The sequence below is a fragment of the Tyto alba genome, unplaced genomic scaffold, assembly GCF_018691265.1.
Source record: "Tyto alba isolate M040663 unplaced genomic scaffold, T.alba_DEE_v4.0 Super-Scaffold_21, whole genome shotgun sequence".
NCBI lineage: Eukaryota > Metazoa > Chordata > Aves > Strigiformes > Tytonidae > Tyto > Tyto alba.
The window spans coordinates 7213474-7226692 of NW_024881295.1; the positions used below are offsets into that span (position 1 = coordinate 7213474).

The 13219-nt window shown below is 41.3% G+C and overlaps 1 protein-coding gene across 5 annotated transcripts in view; it reads right to left on the reverse strand.

The window, feature by feature from the left end:
• Positions 1–4643: 4643 nt before the first annotated feature.
• Positions 4644–13219, reverse strand: part of ARHGAP8 (Rho GTPase activating protein 8) — an 83100-nt gene continuing 74524 nt past the window's right edge. For all 5 annotated transcript variants that reach the window (XM_042795372.1, XM_042795373.1, XM_032986200.2 and 2 more), the window contains 2 exons: positions 12453–12556; positions 4644–5683 (listed from right to left, as the gene is read on the reverse strand). In XM_042795372.1, the coding sequence (XP_042651306.1) occupies positions 5486–5683; positions 12453–12556 (302 nt within the window). In that variant the 3' untranslated portion in view covers positions 4644–5485. The remainder of the gene's footprint in view (positions 5684–12452; positions 12557–13219) is intronic.

The window sequence follows — 13219 nt, forward strand, 5'->3', positions numbered from 1 at the left end:
CTGTGTTTGGAAGGAGCATGTTTCCACATTGCAGCCTGCAGTTTTGCTCCCCGCCCAGCCGTTTGGGTCAGGGATCGGGTCCAGTTGCTCCCCACTACCCACGGGCACAAGCCCTAACACTGGGAGCGACAGGCTCGTGCGCCGGGGACTACAGACAGCCCGCCAGGCTGGAAAGCAGTTACTGCACGATGATTGCACCACGGAGAAATAGGGGCCACAAAAAAAAAAAAAAAAAGAAAAAAAAAAAAGTCAGCTTTAATGATCAGTCAGCTATGTGTGTCATCTCCCTCGGCTCCGGCAGAACTCCCTCCTTACCCCTGGCGATAATTGCAATGCCACGTGTGGGGAGGTGACACCATCTCAAAAGAGACCGTGGGTGGGGAGCAGTGATGCTCGTTTCCCCCACGCCGGAGCACCGCAGGGGCCAGCAGAGCCAGAGCCAGTCCCTGGGTGAGCCCGGGGGCCTGTGGCTCAGAGACATGCACACAGCTTTCTAGAAGAACTTCACAATTTCTGAAAGAATGGCACCAAATCCGAGCCTCTTCAGAAAATGCTTTTAATTTTTTTTGAGTTGCCACTTTCCAGCAGAAATATTTTTCCAATCAGTTAATTATTTTTAAGCTTGAACTTCTGTCAGCTATTCTAGAGAGGAATAGCCAGAATAGTAGGGCTATGGTCCTCCTGTGCACAATTATCATGGCTTTTCTAGCATTACAGGCAACAGATCCCAGTTAGGAAGAAACAGGAGAACTTGCGTAGTCGTGTGTTTGCATATCTCCAGCTTGGAGAGGCAAACCAAGACTCTTTTCCCCCAGAATGACAATTCTGAGTAATGGTTTTTGGGTGCTGATAGGCTCGCTTTGGAAAAGGGCTTTTTTTCAGGTTGTATTTGAAGGTTTCCTTCTTAGTCTCCGGGCCAGTTCACTGTCCAAAATCACCAACATAACCCCAAAGAAATCTTATCAGTTCAGGCAGTCCTTTCTCAAGCTTTTCAGTTTGCAAGAAAGATAACGGCATTTGTAGCACCCCACTACAACCCTCCACTGCCCTCAGATGATGCTGGAGGACACTGGAATCCTTGGCTATGTTAGGTGCAGTACACTGAAGTGGCTTTCCAGGATGTGCATGGACAAAGACAAAAATCAAACTCTTCAGATGGTGAAAACAACTATTACTCCACCAGGAAAAGCAGAACACCTTTTGAACACCAGCCACATGTATCATTTAACACATGACTTCTCACAGTCACAGCTTTGGCTTCAGTGGAGATGTGCCTAGATAAAGCAGGGTACGTTCGCTTCAGACTTCTCTTTGTAGGTAAAAACATGTTAGAAATGAATAGCAGGATGAGCAGCATGAGCAGGAACATGACTGGCCATTAGAGCTTCAACTGAACATGAGCTTCTCGCTTCACAAATTGCAGGTGCTGGCAATAGCTCTCTCTGACTTTCTTCCCCCACGCCCCAGCAACCCCACAGCCACTTGAGAAGTGGCAGTGTTGGCAAACCTACATGTTCCAGGGTTGTAAAGACAAACTATTCAGGAAATTAAGGGGGGAGTGTGGGGGTGACTGTACTATCAATCCAATTAAAAGTTCAACTTGCTACCTAAGTACACATTGAACATGCAAATAAAATATCTGGGGTTTTTCTATTATTAGTCTCCTTATGAATGAATTAATATATTAAAGTTTATAAAGCTCTGAGAGATTCTGTGATGGATGCTGCTTGAGGAGTACAGCACACTCTGCATACATGTAACTGATATTCATCTATGGAAGTTTTTTGTAAGAACTGTAAAGACCCCCCTCGGTTAATAACATTGTTCAATCTCTTAGATTTCTTCATAGATTCAGGGTAGAAAAGTATTCCCCTCCCCTTCAGTGCTTGTTGCTAGAGGCATCTTGAAAAATCAGACTAATCTTTGGACCAATTTTCAACTCCTAACAGCTCAGTAAACTAAAATGCTTAGGCAATTTATACTCTGTATATTGTCAGCTAGGTAACACTTGATTTCTTATTCCATGACTGCATTTTATTGTTTTAAACTGAAATCCAGCATGTGTGTTTCCAACAGATTATCTCCATAATCACTTTCTTTTTGCTATGGAAATGATCTGAAAATTGTTCTTTGATATGAGAGAAGAGTTCACAAGGCCACACTGTACAAAAGCTCGAATCGTGCAATTATCATTTGTAAAGAGAAACTGTTATCAAAGTAACTGCAGGGGACACCTCCAGGACTCCTCTTAGTCAGGAAATTTGAAACATATATTTCTCTAACATGAATTTCACTCCAAACCCATCTGAATTATTCATGAGAACTGATTTAATGTCATAGTTAAGTCTGGCACTCAGGACAGAGACTGGGGGCTTCTGCTGCAGATGGAGGATTTCGCCAGTTCCTTTGGGGTAGGGGGAACAGAGCTGGGGTCTCATCGCTAGGAGGGTTTTGGTACCCAGGTGCCTTTGATTTGGGAAAGTCCCTTCCCCGTGACAGGCTGGCTTACAGGGAAAGGCTGGGGTGGAGGTGAGTACCCTCCTTATTACTGTCTCAGGCTGCCTGCTGGGGAGGCAGGAAGGTAAAGGGGAACAGTAGCCCCCCACCCTCCTGCCTCACTCTGCCCCCACCAGTGCTAACGGCAATCAGAACCAGGGCCTCTGCTTTTCTTAAGCAGCATCAAATTACCTGCACTGGTGGGTAACAGATGTTATCTGCTCTTTAAAGGAAGAAGGCACCTTGAGATGATTTTGTTCTTCATTCACTAATTGAGAGGAGCTATACATTGCTGGAAAATGGTAGTTTGCAAAGCACTAAAAGGAAGACTTGCAGTTTGGCGTGTCACCAATACCAGTACCAACACTGACCCAGTGAATAAAATTACTTGTTCTGTCATCAGCTTCCTGTGTGCATCTGCTAAAGAATATTTGATGATTGATAGGAGTGTGCATATAGGACCAAAATTCAGACTTGCAGCTTGGAGTGTCCCCAATACCAGTACCAAGGTGTGACTACCGGCAAGCAAATTAGCTGAAAGGATGCTCCTTGCTTGTACTTGTAAAAGTAAAGGGGTCAGAGGCAGCTATGTGCCCCAAGGGCTCACTTCACGCTGCTGCCCTATTCCTGCTCTCTCCCAACCTAGGATGAGTTGGAGAACTAAATCTATGAGGCACTACCCTTCCCAGGCTCTGGAGACTTTTTCAGCAAAGCTGACTTCCATGAACTCAGGATTTCACCCCACAGGGCTCTTGTATGTTACTGTGCTAAAACTATCCAAGATTCACATTCCCATTATGCAGTGTAGCCCAAAGACTAAATGCCATTTGATGTTGCTGGATTTTTGGAAGAGGACATGGGGAAATGGAAAACAACCACTTTATAGGACTTATCAGCATTTAATCCCAAAGCACTTTTCTAATGTCAAGTGCTCTTTCTTTTTACAGACAGCAAAACTAACATATATGTACTTTGACCAAGGTCAGAGTGGCAAAATACTCAGATTTTGTTAATTCCCAGAGGTCAAATTCCTCCCCATAAGAACAGACTGCTGATGCACCAAACCATGCTGCCAAGTCGCTGAGCAGTGCTGAGCATAATTGTGTTTGTTCTTTATAATACAACAAGGCTAGGATGCTGTCACTGATAACTCAGATGTAAAACCAGTGAGTTGCACTACAAAACCATGACAGTATTATCCCTGGCAATCTCATTTTGCTGAACTGAAACAATCATGCATACTTGTTAATTATTCTCTTTGTATTATGCAAGATTTTATACTTAAATGGGAGTCATAGGTGGTTATTACAGATATTCAAAAGCGAAAAGTTGTCTTTAAGACACTTGAGGAACTGTGCACAACTGCAACGTGAGAAGTTGGTCCTAAAAGATCTCATTCCAAAGCCTCTGTATTTTTCAAATTTTAATCATTGCCTAATGCTATAGATGACACCTACTGGGCAAATGAAGGTCTGGCACATCCAGCATTCCACAGCCTTCTGAATACTTGATTATTTCCCGAAATTGCTGACAAGAACGACTCGTCTTTACCCTGAGCAATAAGACTCTGTTGCACCCTTTACACAGGCAGGCGATTCGTAACTGCTAAGAGGAAGGCCAGAAGTATAAACCTTCGACCTGCTAGAACCTACAGGATAAAAAGTGGCTCGGTGTTTGCAGAAGAGGGGATGCCTAAATCATCCTCTCAAGACTGCTACTTCTACTGAAGTCTAAATAGTCCCTCTGCTTCTTTAGCTCTGTACAGAAGCAGGAGGACCAGGGCATTAGGGAGAATACCACTTACCCTTTTTTACCACTGGTTAATTTTCTTTTGCTTTGCAGGCAGCTAAGATGATAACTTTGTTACACCATCCCATTACCAATCAGTGTTAAACAATGCAATAGCAGCATGTTAGAGTTCATCAAATACAAGCAATATTAATGGCGTAGTTAGAAAACACTGAAAAATTCTCCCCTGATGTTGGTTAATTATTCACATTGGGACTAATAATAGACTTTCAATATATAAAAGTTATATAAGGTATATTACCCAAGTTGTTGCTCTTACTGCTTCCTCGAGAAACCGATCTGAAGAGCAAATTTCTATCAACTCAAACCGCAAAAGCATGCAGCCCAAACATTAGGGATACTCTTCTCAAAGTCAGTCTGTGTTCTGTATTATAAACTCACAGATATAGCTCCACTGATGAAAATGTCCAAGTATTTAGAGACAAAACCCCAGTGAGATTATTGCTATTTGAACTTACAAGAAGAAAAAAATCTGCCACACACTTTGCATGTGCAGCTACAGTGATTAACTTCCTATCTTAGATATTTGCAAGCATAATTAGTTAGCTGTCTGCACAACTCAAATTACCCAGGAAACACTATATTCTTCTTGGTAATTGCAAACCTGATGTGCCACAATTGCCCCCACCTTTTTGTGTAAAACAAAACACTTAAATATGTGGAAAACCAGTTTAGAAATTGTAGCATCTTAAAAATTGATTCCATCTTTATTAACTTAACAGGGACATTTCTAACAAACTTGCATTCAAATAAAAAAAGTAAAAAAAAAGAAAAAAAAAAAAAGGAAGAAAGCTGTAATTCAGGAGTGGTCCAGAATTTAGTTCTGCCCATGCAGAAAATAATGCCACATCATAAGGTCTCCAGATCCCCAAAGAAATGACAGACTGGCATGTAGTGTCATGATTTTTTTAACATACAAGCTTCTGTCAGCTGTTCAAGTTTAATAAGGGGATTCATTTTGACCTGTTGGTCTTTGAATGTTCACATATATATTCACCCCCATGTGATGAGAATATATGGGACAGCAGGCTTCTCCCAACATCTTTGGTATTTGGAAAGCTATAGAAACTTTACCCTGCATCGAGAGTTTTCTTTGCAGGAGAGAGCCCTGAATATAAAGCTTCAGTCTGAGGCATGGAGGCCTTTCCCTCAGGCAGCTCCATTTTCCTCTCTAGGAGCCTTAAGGTAAAATCTCACCAGGCACTGTTCGGGAGTTGAATATATTTGTGTAGAAATCTATCAGTAGTTCAGTGAAGAGATTCAGAGGTACCAGAGCACTCAGGGAGGCTGTTCCTTTCGACGGCCAGATCAAATTCAAGCCAAAGACACAGGCCAGGCTGGATGCTGTCATTCTGTTATATATGCTCTCCTGTGAAACCTGGAAAAACATAAACATGAATAGGTATATGCAGACACGTGCCCCAGCGAGTGAGAGGCAAGACACCATCTTGTCTTGAGGAGCAGACTCTGGCCAGAGGTACATCACTGGCTGCTTAACAGCCTCAGGGTTGACTATGCAGCCCAGAGCTATGAGGCCTCTTGAGTCTGTGTCCCTCAAGCACAAGATGAGATGTCAATAAGTCAAGCAAAAAGCTGAATTGTTTCCTTATGCTAGGAAAATTAATTGTTTTAAATCCCTGTATATGGAATCTATTGTTATCTCTGTTGGGGGGCAGGGAAGGACAGCAGAAACAAACAGCTACCCCATCTGCTTCAGTACTAAGTCCTCTATAAAATAAACCCTGAGGACTTCTTAAGCTGTTTGCAAGGGTTTAGAAGAATTTTTCTTTTTTCCTGATGATGCAAGACTTCGCTTCCAAGTACCTCCACACCCACCCAGTTCCTCTGAAGCAATGGAGGTAAAAATGGGCTGTAGGTAAAATACACAGCACTGAAAGATGTTCTGCACCTGGGTGATGTTTCCTACTTTTATCTGTGGATGTGAGTTGAGAACTGGGTAGCAGGAGTATTTTTTTTTTTTTTTACTCTGTGTGAGCTTGGCAGGGAATCTGTGTGTGTTTTGCTCTCCTGCATTGCACGGCTGGTATCTAAAGCTCAATATGGTCTGGGTGTCTTTTCTGACAAGTTCCCTGTTATTGCAAAGAGCCAGCAAGCTGAAGGTGCTCTCGATTCCTCCTGACCTAGGTAATTCAGCCAATTCTTCTCAGGCTGATGGTTGCAGTTGTTGATCAGTAATCTGTCATGGGAAGACCATGCAGTCACACACTGATGTATAGGTCACTCTGAAGCTGTCATCTCGGAGCTGAACAAGGAATTACTGGGCAAAATCTCACATGTATTCTTCCTGCTACAATTTCAGGAGGAATAGGAAAGCAAAAATTCTACTTCTCAGTGTCTCTCCATTTCTGCCTTGCCACAAAGCCTTCTGAAAAGGCAGCTCTGTAAGCTGAAAAGCCTGAGGGCACTAGAGGAAAATCTAAGAAATAATATGATCATGTGAACACTTCTTAGCATATACATAAACTCCAGTTGCCCTCTGCCGGGTATCACAGGTTTCATTCCCTCTACCTCCTACAGCACAATCTGACCCTCCATGGTATTTTACCTAGCAAGGAGCCTATTTGCTCAGCCACGATGGGATAAAATGCCCTTCAGACTCATGTGCAGGATGCAAATCTTTTCCTTGAGGGACATGGAAAAGCACTTGTGTGCCCAAAAGCATAAAATTTTATTCCTAACCATATTAATTTTTCCAATAATAGGTCCTATTTCTCCCTCCAATCTTTATCTTATCCTTCTGGGACATCAGAGCTACTGTGATGCTATTTCTGCCACAAATATTAAAGGCTTCAATTGTTTCTAAGGTCATGAAGCAGGGTGGGATAAAGGAAGGAGATACTGGTGCCATAACAACCTTTTTGAAGGACTGGCTTCACAACTTGAGAGTAACATGTCGTCAGATTAAACAGCAATGCCTGCTTCATGACCTTATGCAAAATCCACATCACGGTTTCTAAAGCACGAATCACACATAACTTGCCGACCTTCACATACTGCTCTCAATGCACTATTTAACCATAAAGAAAAACCAACAAGCCCATCTTGTTCATTTAATCTGTTTCAGATGAGATCAGCTGACACGAGTTCATTATACTACAGCAATGTAGCAAAAGCTAAACTACTACCAAAATAACGTATGACGGAAAACAATTAGGACAATGGTAAGGAACCTGTTAACAAGCAGACACAGACCTAGGTATTACTGTGAAGGCAGCTTGACAGTGAAGCTGGCATCTGGACACTAATAAATATAACAAGGTTAGGCCCTTGGGTCAAGCTGCTCATTCTGGCTGCATCCACACTGTGTAACATTGCACATGTGAAACCCCTGTAGATTGAGGACAAATTATTTTTTGGTGTTTCTTTCAGTTCAAAGTCTCTAAGATAATGTTAAGAGCTACATCCCATCATGTTGTGTCTTCTGTAACACAAACCCAAAGATTTGTGCTGGACATCCTAAGGCAGGTACTGTAAGCGTATACAGGGCAGGTACCCTGTGATGGGACAGGAGCATGTGGTGTAGTACTGGAGAACAGTGGAGGGTGGAAGGAGCCAAACCCACTGCAGTTGTCTACCCCCAGTTTTTGGGAGTGCTCCCTGACACACACCATCCTGCAAGGCATATGTATACAGGTGCTGTCTTCAAGCATTAGTTAAAACACATCCTGCTTAACCTAGCTGCTGCCTTCAAAGGCCAACATTGTAGCTCAAAGTAACACCACTGCAACTTGCTGGGAGAGCTAGACTTATTTTTTTTCTTTAGGCCAACTATTTCAAATAATGCTTCTAACTCCAAGACGAAACCATCTCTTCCCACCCACCACTGCTCTGTGAACACTCCAAGGAGACAGTCAATGTTGAAATGATCAACAAAAATACTCAAGACACAGATTCTTCCCTGAGAGAGAAAATCCCTTAGTTAAAATGAAGCAGTGATTATATCATCTGAGGCAGAACTACACTAAACCTTATCTGAGTCATCAATGAGGCTGACACTTAGAAATTCAAGGGAGACACGGCATGTTGTTTCACTCCAAAATGCACAGCAATTCCTGCCTGAGCAGATCCAAGAAAAAGTGTGCAGCTGAACCTGACTCTCTCCACAACAATCTTTGCCGGCTCACCAAGAGCTGCAAGCAAGGAAGCCTTGTCACACCAGTGGTAATGGCTTTATCCCTCCCCAACGGGATCAGGCTTCGCACTATCTCAACCCTCCCACTACTCCAGTGCCAGATTTCTTTCTTGAATGACAAGAACACATCCACTTCACCTACAACACCATCATGAGCAGCTGATGTTTCCTTCCAACACTAGATCATGTAAGGGCAGCATGCAGCCAGCCAACCTCTTTATGGGCTGCACCTCCAAGATACATTCTCAGAAACATAAGTGACATCTTTAGCATTTGGACTAACCCCCTTAACTCCTTTCATTCCTTCATGAAGTTAGCAATCATTATCTCTGTTTCAAGTGAAAATACACTTGCTCTGTCAATTTGACAAGCTAATAAAAGACAATTCTCCAAGGACCTAGATCATACCTTTGAAGGAATCATCTGAACATCACAGAAAAGTATTGCAAGAAAGAACTACGCAGCTCCAGTTTGTTGGGTTTTTTCCCCACTTTCCTTGGAACATGTATAGAAAAAAATCAATAAGTAATGACAGCCTATATTGAAAGAAAGTCCTCTGGACAGATTAAACTTGTACATTGCAAAACTCATCTTTGGAAATAAGCGCTGAAGATTTAGTGCCACATCAACAAATGCAAAATACATATCTTCACTATCCCAGAATAAATATCCCACTCCCCCCAACAAAATTTTTTGGGTTTTGTGGCAGTTTTTGGATTCTACATACTGGCAACCCAGCACCCTCATGGATACCACAGGAGTGAAACCCGGCAGCCACTACACTACCTAATGAATTTAAACAATAAAATACAGAGGGCAGAAACAGCCAATTACCATCACATTTTAAAAATATAAGGATGTCACCATCTCTTTGGTTTCTCAGTTGCAGTGCTGAAAGGAACTCCACAAAACACTTTCAAAAGAAAATGACTAGATATTAAAACGCCCCCACACAAACTGACTGGAAATATAAGTTTCTATCCCACACTCTCAGCTACCTTGCAGACATGCCAACTGCTTGTATCTGCTCCATGAGGCTTAGTCATCTAAATCCTTCCCCACGTGCTCCGTCATCTCCAGCCACCCCCAAGCTTTGCTGGTGCTAATTACACTTTTCAATTGGACAAGTGATTGAGACAAAACATTCATTCAGAGCATTTTTTTTTCCAGTTTGTACTTGGCTTTAATTGCTGCTTCAGTTACATATTTGAAGCAAAGCCCGTGGGCCCCAAAACCTTGTCCATTTTTTCTAGTTGGTCTGAGTTTGACATTTTGAATTTGGCAGGTTTTGCAATCGTTCTTTCAGTCAAGTCAGTCACCTTTCCCCTGCATCAGGCATGACCGCAGGGACAGAAATAAGCACCAGAGAGGGGAAAGTGTGTAAGCATAGAGAGGAGGCCATATCAGCTGGTACCAAAACCAAAGACATGGTTATAAAAACACAGATTATATGATATTATTGCCTCTACAAACTTTCCTAATTGTTTAGCCTTAGACTGTCATGGAAAACTACAATTATAGCTTTCTACAAAATGGTTTCTAGTTTCAGAACTGGGTAACTGTAGCCCTCAGAGTGCTTTGCCAAGTAATTTGCAAGAAGACTTCTTTGAGCCCTTTAAGTTTGCATGTGCATTCATAAATCCACTTGACTGCACGTGCAATGCAGGGCTTGTAGAACACACACAGTTGTTTGTGCACACTCATCTCTCTCAAGATCAGCTGAGCAAGCATGGACATTTTTTACAGACATAATTCATGGACTGGCTTGTGAAAACCGGCCTTTGTTTTCCCTCTTGCTCCTGGTTGCCCAGTTCTGCCTAGGGACCTCAGTCCACTGCAGTTCCAAGAGGATCCTGCAAATCCCTCTTTAGTGGCCAGATGCACTGTGAAGTGGAGATGGGCAGCTTATACCTTTCACAGCACGCTGGGCTCATTACTGGCAAAATCACTGCCAGTCTAAATTTAAAGGATTTGGACCTATTTTTTAAATTCAAGTCTGTTACTTTTCTGCAGGAGTAACACTGTCTTCTTGTGGCACCTTTGGACTAGAAGGAGCTGTTTCATTAAGTAAGGGGGTTGAGACTGCAGAGAAAATGGGGATTTTTTTTTTTTCTTCTTCCACAAGCCTGTATCAAACCTGGAGTGTTCAAAACCTGTATCCAGTGATTACAATTCATCCCACTTCATGAAATTACCACAAGTACCTCTTGCACTACTCAAGGCTGAGCTCATGGAAGAATTAAATTGCCTCTTACGTGTAAGAAGGTTGATGCTCGCAGGTAAAAAACTAGGATTATTGGTAGAGTGCTCTGTTGAAGTTTGAATTGTGGCAGCTTGTGCAGCACACCGATCTGCAATGAATAAAAATCTCTAGCTCCTAGATTGTTTCACGTTCCCTTGACCTTTCCAAATGCAAATATTCCCTAAGACATTAAGGATGAAAAGCCATGGATCAGCAAAAATTGCAGATCTGAGCACTAGTATCAACTCAATGCTGTGCTTTACATAACCAGGCGTACTCAAAAATAATGCTATGTTCTGTTGCCCAATTACAGAAAACACTATGTAGTACTTTTGCACACCTCATTAACACCTCAAGTGCTCAGCTCTTAAGAAGTGCGTTGAGATGGTGCATCTATTATTGGAACAAAGTCACTTACACGATTCATAACACTGAAGAGAGATATCAGTGGCTAAAATAATAGCAAATGACATGAGGATTTCCTTAATAGCATTAGAGTTCAGCTAAGCAACAGTAAACGAACATGTGAATGCTACAGGAACCTTGCAAGTGCTGTCTGAGTGAGGGTCATATCAATGTGTTTCCCTTAATCTTGCTTTTCTCTAGCATTCTGATAGAAAAAGGGATTAAATGGACTTGTTTCTGAAATTGGCTACTGGCTAGAATATGGCAAACACGACTGTAGCCCAAGAACAGTTACTGAGGGCTAATTCCTCCACTGGTGAAAATCAGCATCATTCCACGTATGCGATAGCTTTGGTAGGCTATTAGGGCTTTGGAAGGCTGTATCGCTTTACTTAGGTGTCAACAACACCATGATCCTCAGTTTTAGGCACCTGGGTGTGAAAAATGCAATCTGGAAAAGGCAATGTGTTGGAAAAGGCAGAGGGGAAGTTTACACTCCTGTTACTGTCTTTTCCTGTGTGTAAACTGGCAACCAAAGGATGTCACTAGGCTAAATGTAGAACTATTAATGGATGTTCCCCAAAACCTCCACACTAGTGGGGTTTCCAAAAATGGGTTAAAAAAACCCAGCAAATCAAAAAGTAGGACAAAAGACACATGATTTTATTTATCCAGAAGCATACCAAAAATCCTTGCAAAATGGCGTGGTCCAAGTTTTTAATTTAAAACTGTAGTAAATTACAGGATGAAAGGTTATTTTAAACAGGAAAATGTTATTTGTAAGATTTAATATAAAATATTTTGCCGACTGTTGTTCTAAAGCTCATTAATATTTATAACACTTTCTAAAATTACACTAATTTATTTGGTGTTTTAGTTGCCCAAGATTTATACTTTGGCGAAAAAAAGGTGATTTCACCTAGTTTTATTTTGCCACCAAAAATTATACAACCATTTTCTGGCTTTTTTTTCACTCCAGAATAGGAAAAAAACCCCAAAGACTGTATCAATAAGAACCTATTTTTGTGAATGTGGAGTTGGGGGGACAGGACTTTCAAATATTCCAGTATAGGCACATTCCCATTTAAATTTACACAGTAGTTCCATTACATCTAAAGAATTTCCTGGTGAAGGGATGGCCAGACCATTGCTTAGTACTGACTTTTATCAGAATTGGAGGATTCTGCACCCTGAGTTCACTCCATTAGCAAGTACTGCACAACCACCTCACCACATTTTCTAAATTCTTCAGTTGTATTTTCTACAGAGATTATAAATGTTGAATTAAAAATAACGTATTTAGAAAGAAAAGACTGGCACTACTTTGGAAATTTTGCCTATACTTACCATGTGGAGAAAGCATATCAGATATTTCAGAACAACGTAATTGTGCTCAGGAAGTCCTTGAATTATTTGTTTACATCTGGTGACTCGTAAACTGCTCTCCACACCTGTAGTATCAAAGTCAGTATTAATTTAACTCAAAAGCAACAAAATATTACTAAGAAATAACTCCTTATTTATTTCTGCTGGAATTTAGATATCCATCTGTAAAAGTAACTTCAAAATTAATCTCTACTAACCTCTACCACCAATATACCAGTTAGGGTTATCTCTTTAAATGACCCTACTGTATTCTGTATTATCATCTATCTGGCTAGGACTAACTTCCAGAGTATTTTGTAGATTCAGTGAAATAGCCAAAGTATTTTTTTTTTTTTTTTGCTAGAGAAGACTTTAAAAGGTCTTGATTTGAATCTCATTACCTCTCTATGCACTGATTCCAGATGTCTACATTTTATGCCCTAATTTTATTCTTGTTGAGACACAATCCTGCCCAAAATGCTCTTTTGGCACTCTACTAACTTCAAAAACACTGTCTCAGCAAAGATTTGTAAGATGGCCACTTGGGTCTGGAGATAAACCTAAGCAGGTTCATTACCTCATTTTTACAGACGGGCAAAACCAGATCTGGACCCCAAACTCCTCGCATCATTTAGACAATCTGGGTGAGAATTACACTAACACTGGATTATATTTTAAATGTTGTTCCAAGCGACAATTTTTCAAATTTTTTTTTTTTTTTTGCTTGAATATTGTAATTATTTTAGTAC